General features: G+C 45.9%; 1 protein-coding gene across 5 annotated transcripts in view; it reads left to right on the top strand.

The window, feature by feature from the left end:
* The window catches only part of OCLN (occludin), a 152,460-nt gene that overhangs the window by 69,677 nt on the left and 69,098 nt on the right, over positions 1–13,685 (top strand). For all 5 annotated transcript variants that reach the window (XM_085632376.1, XM_085632375.1, XM_085632379.1 and 2 more), the window contains exon 6: positions 4,212–4,412. In XM_085632376.1, the coding sequence (XP_085488502.1) occupies positions 4,212–4,412 (201 nt within the window). The remainder of the gene's footprint in view (positions 1–4,211; positions 4,413–13,685) is intronic.

Genomic DNA, 13,685 nt, shown 5'->3' with positions numbered 1-13,685 from the left:
GAGTACTAAATGGTTAGCAGGGTGGTCCACAAACCCCTGATCCCTGGTACCACTGCACCTGCTGCACTAATTGTAGCTATACCTCTCAAGTTGGGATGTCGCTTATGACTTTTAAAAATGGAACTTTGCCCCAGTCCCTGGAACGGAGCTCAAAAAGTAACTAAGTTCTGAGTGGATTGTATTCACTGCCAGCATACTGAGTGGACTTACTGCTACTTGGCTTTCATAGTCTTCTTGTCTGGTCTCCAGACAACCAAGTCCCACGGAACAAAATCCGAGTAACGTCAGGGCAGCACGTAAAAATAGGCCTCGGACAAAGTGATCAGTGATGTGATAAATTCAGTAGGTCTGCTGAGATTATGTATGTTAATTATGGTTTGGGGTCTGCTCTCTAAATTTTTATAAATTGTTTAGATGAGCCTCTGTCACATCACTGCCTTGGTCTTCTGGATTGGAATTCATGTTGCTCTTGTGCAGCTTTTCTCTGTCGCAGGATCAACTCACCAGCACCATCGCTGGGACCACTGATTACCAGCCTCTTCTTATATTAGTTACCAGAGTGGGGCAGAGACCGTCTGGCTGGCATGTCCTTTGCCACCCCTAGAGGATTTATTGTAATGGCCTCTTTGGATGTTTCTTTTTCATTCACAAAGTCAAGCAGGTTTGCTTTTTAGGTCTCGCCTGAGCCAGCACTTTAGCGCTGCTCTGGCGAGAGCTTTAGTAAATTGGGGATTTGGAAGTACAAACTAGTGCTTTTCAGGCCTCCAAATACAGTGCATGTGCACCGGGCGCGCGCACCATTTGGCAGCCTGCCTGATCACTTTCGCGGCCGCTTTGATGTTCTCAGTGAGCCGCGCGGCCACTGAGAACATCAAAGCGACCGCGAAAGTGATCACCATTTGCCACCCCCTCCCTTATCCCACTTCCTGCTTGTTATATTTACCATTCGTCATCACGAGGCCGTCATCATTCGTCTCACAAAATGTTGAAGTGTTTAGAGGCAATTAGTTTTGTCCTTTCGGGTGTACAAGAAAAAGTATTAACTCGTATTGACCCAATACGAAGCTCTTGACTCCTCCCCTAAATGTGCCATGATGACGTTTGCATTCCACTGGGAATGGTTAAGGGTTTTATGTGTGCTGGATGTATACTTTCCCATATATTACTTTGAAGTAAAGCCCGCATGAGAGAAACATCCTGTCACACAGTGACATTGAGGGAACGAATCTCATGTTAGGCAGCGCCTTTAGAGCGGTGGCGAACCCCTGGACCAAAGGAGACGGAGCCTAAACTGCTTCTTCCTTTGCATCGCCATCCTTGCATACAGGTGTGAGTGCTATACATTTGAGCATCAAAGCTTATAAAATGTGGTTTATTCCTCGTATTTATAGCTTACTCTAGTGTTTAGGATGTTCTCCCGCTGACGTTCACTTCACACCTCACTTGACCCGCATACACCTCGTCTTGGCCTAGAAACTTGTCTTGTCATTGCCCTGAAGTCGGCAGTCTGTGACCTCGTCCGTGCCCCGGTGGCAGGTCATGTGTCACGGCAGGGAGCTTGTGCGCGTAACAAGCTCAGTCACTTGCTGTAAGAGATCCTCTCTCTGCCAGTACAGGGCTGCGAGCCCCGGGCGGACAACTCCCAGCGTGACACAGCGGGCGTTGGGCCCTGCGCACAGTTTCATGCTGTTCAACCAGTCCCCCCGTCTCCCAGGAGTACTTACTGGCTTTTCAGTTCGCACGAGACTGTTTGGCGGGCCTTGTTCTCAGATGTATACTCTGTTTCACGGTTTCTGAGGCGCACAGCATGCTGCTTGTTCTGCAAGAGCCGAGCGCGCCTTCTGGTCTCGGGGCTTGGCAGCAAAGCAAACAAGCATTGGCATAGCCAATAGGTCTCGCCTTTGGGATCTTATAAGTGTTTAGCCATGCAGTTAGTTGATGTTGTTGCACCAAGGATATTGTGCTGCATAGTAAATACTTATAAGGTCCCAAAAGCGAAACCTATTGGCTATGCCAATGCTTGTTTTCAGTGCTGCACCGTGCTAGTGGTGGTCTTTCAATCAGTGGTTTTGTGTGTGTGCTTGCGTAGTGTCAACTGGGAGACTATATTCATATGCAAGGACATCTACACTGTGCTGGTCTTGCAGGTAGATTTCTTAATTTTTTTTTTTTTTTTGTCAAACCATTTTTATTGCAGGACCAAGTATATCGTACAGTAACCAGGGTGCATGTCAGTAATGCAGGTTTCCCGTCCTCCCCTGAACCGTTAATCCGTGCAGCATACACAGCCGTACTGCCAACATCCCGGAGGCCGGGCGGCATCACTTAGTCGTATGGCACATTGATACAATACTATCAGGAAAGAACTTCCGGTGGGGAGACCCGCTGCCCGCTTTTGATCATTGTCCCCTTGCTGCCCCAGGTACGCACTGAACTTACAGTCTACTGCCAGAAAACCTCAAACTTGTGAGCTCACCCTCAGCCCCCCCCCCCCTCCCTAGTGCTCCCCCCCCCCCCCCCCCCCCCCCCCCCATTGCTGCAGGTAGATTTCTTCATGTGGAGGGGCTGTAATGTGAGTGTTGGGTTGGCTTGCCATTTATTTTGTATAGTTAAATAGTATTTATGCGTAACTTATCCACCTTTGCTTGGACCTGGATTCCTCTATTGTATACATTGATTACATATTGATTGTGTGTTTGGCCCCTTGGTGAAGGCACTATTTTCCTCCTGTAGAATTTCTACCCTTCTTTCCTACACTTAAGTGTTCTCATACTGGTTTCTGCAAAAAATCGGAATGGTCAGAGGGTTCTCTTCATTTTGCCAACTTCTGTACTCTGCCAATGGTCTGCAGTTCATTTTAATCAGTCTGACGTTAGCTTGTTTTCTTAAGGCTTTATTGAATTGCACCAATTTCTTATTTTCTAGATACTAGTTTGCATAAAATGTTTCTTATTTTACATCCATTTTATTTAACAATGATTTTCATCCAGCCCCTTTGGAGTATCTCATCTGGCTTGTTGTATTACTCCTTAGGTGTTGCATTTTAATTAAAGGTGTCAAAGGATTTCCCTCAAGTTAATCAGACACCTGCATGTGAAATCTCTAGAGAGCTGCACAAGATAGTTTTGAGGGTTCCATAAAATTAAACCAAATAACTTTTTCAAAGTATTTTCTCATAACTTTGTTTTCTTTAACTTTTGTGATGTCTAATTTACTGTGGAAATTTTCTTCAGATCAACTTTGCTTCACAGTTTGAGATCCTTCTGCATTACTGTTGCCATTGTGCTGCCACATCTTTGGCTTTTGTCTCCGTTCACAGTGTTTGTGTTTAAGCACACATACGACCACAGGTTTCGTGAGCTAGGGTGCAAACCAAAGAAGTATTAAATGCTCTAGCTGGCACTGTAAAGCCAACTAAAAAGAATAGTCTTGTTGGCTTTTATACATAATTGATGATTGGACAGAGAGCTTCGACTGATGGTAAGAATTCTAGATGTTTGGAGCTAGTTTGGAAAAAGATCTCTTCCCTCCTGTTCTCAATACTTGAACCATGGACTAAGAGGAGGCTGGATTGGCGTCCGAGACCAGCGAGGATGGTATAAGCTTAATTTGTCCCTATTGAAAGAAGGATCTACCTTGTAAAAACTGATTGGCAATATATGTACAATGTGTGTCAAAGTATTTTGTGTTGCGATTTCTTGTTATTGTTGTGAGCATTTGAGTGAAGCTTCTTACATTTCTTCTGCCTGTAATCATTATTTGTATATGATGAAGCAGTGTACTGCTCTATCTGCCTGAGAGATTACTGAAATGGGTGTGTGACGAAAGCTTGCCCTGCCACTAAACAACTTGTGTGAGGAACCATGAAATGCCGCAGTCTGTGCTGTAATTGCTCAATGTGGGGTACGCATTGAGCGTCTGTTGCCATCAACTGTCCTGTACCTGTTCTTTAAGTTAGTGAATTTGTAGTTCTTTCCCATGCTGTACCTGTGTTGTTGAAGCTTGGAAAAAGACTTTTCCAATAAACAAAAGCTGAAACAATTGCATTGTCAATACTTGATATTTCTAATATTAGATCTCTGCATGGGTCAAGTTTTTATGAAATTCATCAATAGCTGCTTTAGAAAAGTATTAAATATAAAACAGTATCGGAGGTTTTTTCATGCTAATATAAGTGAGCACCAGCGTGTTTTTTTTCTTCTACTGCTTAGGACATCAGAAGTAATGTACCCAGTACAAAGTGTTGGCCAGACGCCGACACGTCAGCATAACAGTAGCGGATCTGATACTACGAAGAAGTCTGAGCAAAAGCAGAGACCAGGAAGACCCAGAAAAAATGACAAAAACAATTATGAACCAGATTACAATACAGGAGGAGAGTCCTGTGATGAGCTTGATGACGACTGGGACAGGTATGGCTTTAAAAATGTCAATTTTGTCTATTCATGTTGGTCATTTTTTATGCAATGGTGTCAACACAATTTAGTTATACTTATTCTTTGGTCCCCAGTTGAAAACAGCAGCACTTACTTTCATGACCTAAATGTGGATTTTGGCTCGTCTATAGTGTACATATACAGAAAGTTACCTGTAGTACTGGAAATGAACTACGGAATGGTAGTAAAGTTGAGGCTTTACATTTGTAAAATCCTAACCTTATTATGTAAATATTTGATTAAAGTAATACATAGCATGTGAAGAGATAGGCAGGTTAGTTTTTCTTCAAGTACTTGACTGAAATTAGAGTGCCTTTTTACAGTGTGTAATCAATATTAGATGGTCCAATTTTGAGGCACGCAAGTAATGATACACCTATTACAGTTCGGTTGCTCGGTTTGCCTCCAGTAATTACAGTGTACATCAAAATGCTGGCTGTGCTGAGTCATCTGTTATGCCTTGGTTAATTGCATACAGGTACGTTTTAAGATCTTTTAAGATGTGGTCTGGTATTTGACGTAAATATGATGTCCCATAATCAACCTCTGAATGACTAAATGGGATCATATACTCAGCTTGGGACTGGATGAGTTTCCTCGGCCAATAACTCATTTTGGCAAGGGAGAAGGAAATGGAGAAATTACCTGTTTTGATCATTCCGGATATAACGTAACATCTCAGTCTTTCTCCTTTTCCCTTTGGTGTAGAGAAATAATTATTTCATCAGATGCTTTACCCCACAGACACCTTTTTTTAGACCATCCACCTGTGTAGTTGACACACATGCCAAAGAGATGCGTGTGTGTGTTTGCGGGGGCTATGTAAGTGGTTTATCTTTTTTTTTTATATGGCCAATGGGTTCTGTGAGCAGGACACATAAGGCATATGACTTTTCTTATGCTAAGGAGTGTTGGTATAAGGGATTCTTTGTCATTTGGGGTTATCGGGTGATGAAAATGAGTGCTTGTTATAAATATTAAACCTAGTTGTGAGTAAAGAGCAGCTTCTTTGAGAATCACAACCCAATGTTTAGCTGTGTATGCTGCTTCAAATGATGCCAACATTTCAACATTGGATGCATGACTCGAGCCCATATACAGATTAAAATAACAGTGAATTACTTAAGCGCTATATCTGAGGTAGATGGCACCTTTGTCAAATGGGGCAAAGAGTACTTCGGTGGTGCAGCTACTGGTCTGCTCTTTATCTTCAGGAGAAGCTTAAGATGTTAAAGGTTCATTATTTTAAGAACATTCACAAGGGAGCAGTCCGGGCCAGCACGTGAGGAATGAGTGCACCTCCTTGGTCAGGGTTCTTGAGCCTGAGGCCGCACAAAAATATGAGCGATACACAGGTGGCATCAGCAGCATCTGCCTGCATGGAACGTGTGATGGTGAGAGTGCTTAATGCTTTATTGATAGTTTTGTGTATTCCTTGAGAATGAGCTGCAAAATTCTGAATAACTTGTCTTTTGTGGCATACTTTATTCAACCCTGCTGCACAATTTGTTCCTCCACAGCCACATAATATACTTGACCCTGGATCTAGTGGTAGCACTCATGAACATGAGCAATGTGAACATTTTGTAATGACGTGCAGTAAATGGATACACAGTAGTTTGTGTGTAGGAGGACTTGGGTGAACGTGGCAATAAAGTCGAACACTTAGTGTTACATTTAGAGGATAATGCACATATGGAAAGTAATGAAATGGTTGTTGTGAGAAAGTGGCTCTGTATATACTGTTCCTTAATAGTTACAGGGTGTACAGAGTCCACAGTCCCCAAGGGTTTGACAGAGGCTAAAGTTAGATATAACCTTACTCTCTAAAGTGGTAGCTTGGTCGAGCAGTAAGGTAGTATCAGAGGACAGTGTAAAGCATTTGTTGTACACACTCAGTCAGCAAATGGTCTCACACACTCAATAACTGAACTCTAGGCCAATGGTTTATATATAAAAAATATATGCTTGTTTTATTTTAGAACCAACAATTGGATTTAAAATATACTTTCTCAGAATGAGCTGCTTTATAGAAATACTTTTGCAATATGCAATTGACTTTTGTAAACAGTTACAAGTGGTTGCAATAGGCAACTCTATTTTAAACACAACAATGCATTGAGCTCAATGGAAATTTCAAGTTTTTGCAACAGATTACTTTTAGGATTACTTTTGGAATTCCAGCACTGGATCCTAGATTCAGTCCTGGGTCAGTACTTAGAATCAAGGGATGAAAGTCGACTTAATTACTGTGATTTTTAAACAATATTTAGCTATTTTAAAAGTTGACACTTAGAAAATATTTCAAAGAAAACAGTCAATGATTCCCTATGGAAGAAAATTCAAGTTGCAGGTACAGTATGTTCTCGTTACTTTTGTAATCCAGTACTGGGTGCCTAGACTCAGTACTGGGACCTTTATCCAAAACAGGTAAGTAATTACGTTTTCAGATATTGTACGATTTTTAAAGAATATTTAAAAATTGCAGAAATTGACACTTAGAAGAAATTTCACAGAAAAACAGTCAATGATTTCCTATGGGAGAAAATTGGGTTACTGGTAAGTACAGTTGTAAGTATTTTTCAGAGTCGGTGCTGGGCACCAAGATCCAGCACTGGGAGCTCACCTAAGAGCAGGTGAGTATTTTCGTTTTCGTTACTCGGCTGATTTCTGGTGAATATTTTAAGATTTGAAAAGTCCACACTTTCAGGAAAAAGCCACTCAATGTTACCCTATGAAGAAAATAGAGTTATTGGTTTAAAGGTAAGTACTCGACTGGCAGTGTTGAGGTTCTGGGCATAGACTCAGGGGTCCCCCAGGGTCAGGTAGGTACAGTTGGTTCACCCTCAGCGACTCTAGGGCGGCCGGGTGCTGAGAGAGTTAGGGCCAATGTTATCCTATGAGGGATAGGGGGGTCTTGGTTGGTGGCTGCTGACTAGCAAGCCACGTGGCTGTGGGAGCTGGGCTCCTGGTCACTTACTCAGGGCAAGTGGGGAAGTAGGTAGGTGTAGAAGTTGCACTGCCAGGGCCACTCGGGCGGCTGGGTGCAGGGTGCTTTTGAGCCTTCGGGCGCTCAATTGATTTAAATGGGAAATCTCCGGTTTAGAAAAAGACTGCAAGCTCGGGGGCGAGGATTCTTCAGGTGCCACCACCACTTCGAGAGGTAAGTTGGGTAGTTGGAGGATAGGTAGGTACCCTGGGATTGGGCACTGGGGGCCGCGGGGCACCGTGTGCAGTGGGTGCCTTTTGGTGTCGGGAAATCTTACCCTCTGTTGATCGCGGTAGGGGAGGCACCTTGTTCTGAGTCTGCAGGCTTCTTCAGGAGTGTCGAAGGAGGTCCTTGGGTGCCGTACTCGGGGTTACAGTCGCCGTGGGGTCGTCCTCGTGGTCTTTGTTCACTCCGGCACTGGCCAGGCCTGGCTGGTGCAGAGTGTGCTGGGTTCGCGGTTCCGGGCTGCTGCCAGGGATTAGAGGTAGGTTTTGAGTACAGCCTCTACTCATGGGAGTCCCAGGGGCTTAGAGCCAAAAGGTAGCCAGGTCCTCCGGGGTTTGTGAGGTTGCTGGCCACAAGAGATGCCGGGTTGGTGCAGGAGCAGGTTCGAGGGTCGACAGGCCGGTAGGGCTGGGGCCAAAGCAGTTGATGTCTTCCTCTTCTTAGCAGCTGCAGGGCAGGTCTTCTTTCTTCTTGCTCTTCTTTGTATTTTGGAATCTGGAATCTGGGGAAGGAAGGTTAAGGGTACCCCTAAATACTAGATTTAGGGACGTTACAGGTAGGTGAAGGACAGGGACCAATGGGTCCCTGTCCTGGGGTGGGTACACCCCCTATCCTGCCTCTCTCCTGTGGGAGGGGGCAGTAGCCTAGTCCTGATAGGGTAGGGCTTCCCATCTTCAAGATAGCGAGAGCCCGGAGATGTGCTTCACCTCGCCTCCCCCACCTGAGGGGTGGGGTTGGCAGGCTGGCACATCCCCTGTCCTTATTTTGGGTTTCCGGCCAAAGCTTCCCGCCAGAGTGGGGGGTTGCCGTGGCCTGGGGAAGCTCACAGAGGCGGCATGCCTTTGAAGCTTCCCCCTGCCCACCCTGGGGGAGGAGATTTAGCACCTCGCCCAGGATGTGCATTGTTGCAGGCCCAGGAGAGCAGGGGCTCTCCCACCCAGGGGTCCAGCAACATGTCTGCTGTGTGGCAGCCTAGGCAGCCTCAGAGCAGACGTGGATTGTAGGTTAGGTTTAAGGGGGCATCTCTAAGATGCCCTCTGGGGTGCTTGGTACACTAAATCCCACACTGGCATCAGTGTGGGTTTAATGTGCTGAGAAGTTTGATACCAAACTTCTCAGTCTTTAGTGTTGCCATTATGGTGCTGTGGAGTTCGTGTTTGACGAGCTCTCAGCACCATGTACTCTTAAATGGCAGCACTGCACTTACAGTGCTCAGGAATGGACCTGGGTACTGTAGGGGCACGGGGCTCCTGCGCTCACACCATTGGCATAAGGCACCCAGCTAGAGGGGTGGCTGATGTATGCCATGGCAGTGTAGGTGATGGGCATGGCACACAGGGATGTGTGTCATGTCGACTTTGTTTTGTCTTGCACCCAGACACCCAGCCTGCAAAGGCAGTGTGTGTGTAAGGGTACAGGGCCTCTAAGGGTGGCACAATGAGTGCTGCAGCCCTTAGAGGCCTTCCCTGGTCACAAGACCCTGGGTACCTAGGGTACCATTTACCAGGGGCTGACATGTGGCCAGGGTTAGCCAATTTGGATTTTGTGTGTTTTAGGGAAGGAACATAGGCCCTGGGCACCTGATTGGCAGGAGTCCAGGGCACTCTCAGTCAAAGTACATTCAGCAATTCAGCAAAAAGTGGGGGCATACCATGCAAGAAAGATGGCACTTTCTCACAGTTGTGACTAATAAAGTGGTTTAAAGTTGATGGTGACCATCAAATGTGTTGAATCATGATTTTTGTGTACCTTAATACTATTGAAATTGCTTTGTGTAAGACAGATCTAAATAAAGTTGGGGAAAAGCACATTAGAAAGAGGATATTACAATAAGGGTGTAATAAAGATGAACTGTTTTAGAGTGCCGCTAGTTTTAAAAGTCAGTATGCTGAGAAATTCCTTGAATATGCCATCTTGGCAACATGATCGAAAGAGGATTTTGCAACCAAGAGCAGTGTAGAACAGGTCTTTTGTTGTTGAGTATTGTGAAAAAATATGAAGCCATTTTTATTCTTGGACTAACCGTGTGGAGAGATTATATGCAAATGTTTCAAACTGAAACTTAAGGTTGTACCCCTACATCATTGAATGAGAAGTGTGCTAAATCAGGGAAGAAAGGGGTCTTGTATAGGATGATATGACGAGAGACGATAATAGAACCTATGAAATCTATTCCTTTGTTGCATGAATAGAAAATGAAGAATCTGATTGACTTCTAGCTGCAGCTTCTTCACCGTAGAATTATCCCCAGGCATCTGACTGGATCCAGAAATCTTTTGTGAGCATTACCCAGTAGGTGGTGCCGTTCGGCTCTATGTGACTTTGTTAGCATTGTCCGTGTTGGAAGTGACATCTGGTGCCTATATAGGCATCATCTAGGTGTGCTGATGTCGATTCTTTTCTTTCTGCTCCATCCAGCGTATATTCTGAAAGAGCTACCCCTTAGTCTTTTTCACCAAGCTTTTTTTTGACGTTTTGTCAGTCTTTTTTTGAGATAATACCCCCTGATGTGGCAGGGTAAGTTTCAGAGCCACAAGAAGAAAAAGAAGTTGAAACGCTGTTTGACTTGACACCGTTCCTCAGCCGACAAGATGAGGGAGTGTCCCATGAGGCCCTGCTCCACGGTTGAGCCAGCACCTGGGCAGACTGACCACCTCCCTGAATTTTCAGGAGCCGGAGCAACCTCCCAGCTCAAATACAGGAGTTTTACGAGGCCATGTTCCTCATATTCGAGCAGCCTTTTGTTCAGTGTGCTTCCGAGCCCCATGGGTTCAGGAGAAAGCCCTTACTGCATCAATGCCTCTGGCACTAGTGGGGCGCCAAGAATTGGCGCCAATGTGCCATGTTGACCTTCGCGGGTCCCGAGGCAGACCTTCCCAGTGCCATCCCAGTTCTGTTCCCCAACTCCGACACAAAGCCTGAACCCTATTCCTATGGGCAAAGACTGGGGTAAGAATGGGAGGGGTCTCTGGACCCTGAGGAATGCTAGCCTTATGAATCCTTGGACAGATGTGCGGATCTGATTGAAGCCAGTGGACTGGACACTTCTCCATGTACTGTCATGCTTTTGCCCCCTACCATGGCTATGTAAAAAGGAGCATAATTTGCAATAGGGGTGCAGAGGGCAGCTGAGGTGCTGGACCTTAGCCTGGTGTCAGTGGCAGTCAAAACTAATGCCTTGACAGAAGTGCTTCAGTTGGGAGAGTCCCCTTCCGAACCGCTTCTCCCATTTAATGAAGCACTTACTGATGGTCTGCTTGGGCCCTGGTCCGAGCCCAGTACCAGGGCTCCTGTGAACAAGACTATTGCCTGCCGCCTGCTCATGGGGACCCGAAATTCCTCACGTAACACCCTACCCCAGAGAGCTTGGTTGTCCAAGCCTTCAGAACTCATCTAAATCCTGGCGCATTCCTAACTGCCCCGCTGGATCAGGAATCCAAGAGACATGACAAAATAGGTAAGAATGTTTTCCACCAGCCTCACATTGTGGTTGGTGAACACTGCATGTCTTTTGGGCCACTAATTCTATGCCCTGTGGGATATGGTTTTGCAGGTGCTGGCAGTGGTCCTGGGTCCCAAAGGTGCCACTGAGAATGCTGACTCCAGAAGTGGGTTATGATTGCTATTCCTGCTACTTTCTGGTCCCCTAGAAGGAAGTAGGCATTTGTCCTATCTTTGACCTGCGCACTCTCAATTTCTTCCTCGAGAAGGAGACCTTCAAGATGATCACTCCTGCTCAGGTCCAGTCTGCCCTGGATCCGGGAAACTGGATGGTAGCATTAGACTTGCACGATGCATATTTCCACATTCCCATCCTGCAATCCCACAGGAATTACCTGTGGTTCACAGCTGGCTATGGGCACTTTCAGTTTGCTGTGCTCCCTTTTGGCCTCACCAGTGACCCTCGCGTGTTAACTAAGGTGATGGCAGTGGTTGCAACTCATCTGCAGAGATCAGGGGTGCCAGTCTTTCCCTATCGTGACGATTGGCTGTTGAAGGCAGGTTCACCTCAGTCGTCTCCCACCTCCAGACTACGGTGGAACTCCTGCATTCTCTGGGGTTCACTGTCATCATGCCAAAGTCACACCTCACTCCCTCTCAGAAGCTTCCTTCCATCTGAGCTGTTCTGGACACACTGCAGTTTCGACCCTATCCTCCCAAATGGGGAGTCCAGGATATTCATGCTTACACTTTTGTTTCAGTCTCTAACCTGGATTCTGGCGAGACTGACACTGAGGCTGTTGGGCATCATTGCATCCTGCTTGTGACACATGCCCGTTGGCATATGTGGGCTCTGCAGTGAGACCTGAAGTTCCAGTGGGTGCAGCATCAGGAGAATCTGTATGACCTGTTCCATATCTCGATGGGAACGTCAAAGGAACTGCAGTGGTGGCTTATGAACCGCGATTGAGTCTGTGGCAGATCCCTCTCCCTTCCCCCAACCAGATCTGACAGTGACTGACTCATCGCTTCTGGGATGGGTCGACCTTCTGAAAAAGGTTGAGATCCAAGGACTCTGGTCTCTGGCTGAATCTGGACTCCACATTAACGTGATAGAACTCAGAGCGATCAGATTGGCATTGAAAGCCTTTCTACCCTCCATTCAGAGAAGGCTAGTGCAAGTGTTCATAGACAACACCACCGTCATGTGGTACTGCAACAAGCAGGGCTGGGTGTGGTCGAGGACCCTTTGTCAAGAGGCACTGCATCCCTGGACGTGGCTGGAACAGCAGGGCATATCCCTGGTGGTTCAACATCTGGCAGGTTCTCTGATGTCCTGTGTGGACAAACTCAGCCAAAGATACCTCATAGATCACGAGTTACGTCTCCATCCAGAGTTAGTGCAAGGTCTCTTTCAGCAGTGAGGAGAGCCTTGGTTAGATCTGTTCGCCACTGCCGGGAACGCACAATGTCAGCAATGCTGTGCGCTTGAGTTTCCAGAGAATGCTTCCAAGATGCTTTTCCTCTCAAATGGAGCTCAGGCCTCCTGTACGCCTTTCCTCCCTCATCACACCAGTTCTCAAAAAAATCAGGAACAACTGGGCCCAAGTCATCCTTGTGGCTCCAAATTTGGCATGGAGAGTCTGGTATCAAAGCTGTTGAGCATGGCATAAAGTCCTCTGATCAGGCTGCCTCTTCAGGAGGATCATCAGTCGCAGCAGCAGGGTAGGGTTCTCCACCCGAACCTGTCAATGAGTGGCGATAGTAGACAGATTTTCGAACTTCCACCTGAAGTCTGTAATCTTGGCAGTCAGGCGTCCCAGAGGCATTTCAAATTTTAAAATCCTTTTTATATTTCTGCTGGTAACCCTTCCTTTTTGTTTGAATATTTTTATTGAATTTGTTTAATACAAATAAGCAGAATAGAAGCGTCTATAAACCAAGTTAAAATCATACATACCACGTTATTAGTAAATGAAGGCCGTTGGATACTTCAACAATTCAACATTAAGAGGCATTTCAGCTATCAGACCTGGCCAGTTGCTTGCGACTTGAACTTAAGCGTAACCATTTAGCAACATCTATTCGTATTGGGAGTGTACATTAGTACGTGATGTTGTGACACGCTACGATTGCTAACAATAATAGGGAGCGTTACTGCATTAATGTCGTTCGCATCCAGCTCCATCCAGCGTGCAAAGTGTATTATTTCTCCATTTTAACGACTTCTGCAGCTTGCACTGTGTCAGACTGCGTGTTTTGGATATGTCTGTATTGGTAGCCTACGTTGTTCTTTTGCATCATTTGCCGTGCAGGTACGTTGTGTGCGTGTCAGTATGGTGTGTTCCTGAAATGTGGAGGAGAGTTAATAATGAAACTGTGACAAAATAATATCCAACGGGTATGGGGGTCTGAACTGTGGGGGCTGGCGCTTATGAACCCTGGGGGCAATAATGGTGGTGCTGGTGCCAGTACTACATGTGCTGGCGTTTGCTGCTGGTTAGGCCTGGCACATGCTCATGGTTGCGCTTATATGTTGGATCTGAAAGAGACACGTTAGTGATAGATTCCTTACCTTTGAATATCCCCAGGCG

Source organism: Triturus cristatus, chromosome 2_1, assembly GCF_964204655.1.
Source record: "Triturus cristatus chromosome 2_1, aTriCri1.1, whole genome shotgun sequence".
Lineage (NCBI taxonomy): Eukaryota > Metazoa > Chordata > Amphibia > Caudata > Salamandridae > Triturus > Triturus cristatus.
This window is presented reverse-complemented; position numbering and strand designations above follow the sequence as displayed.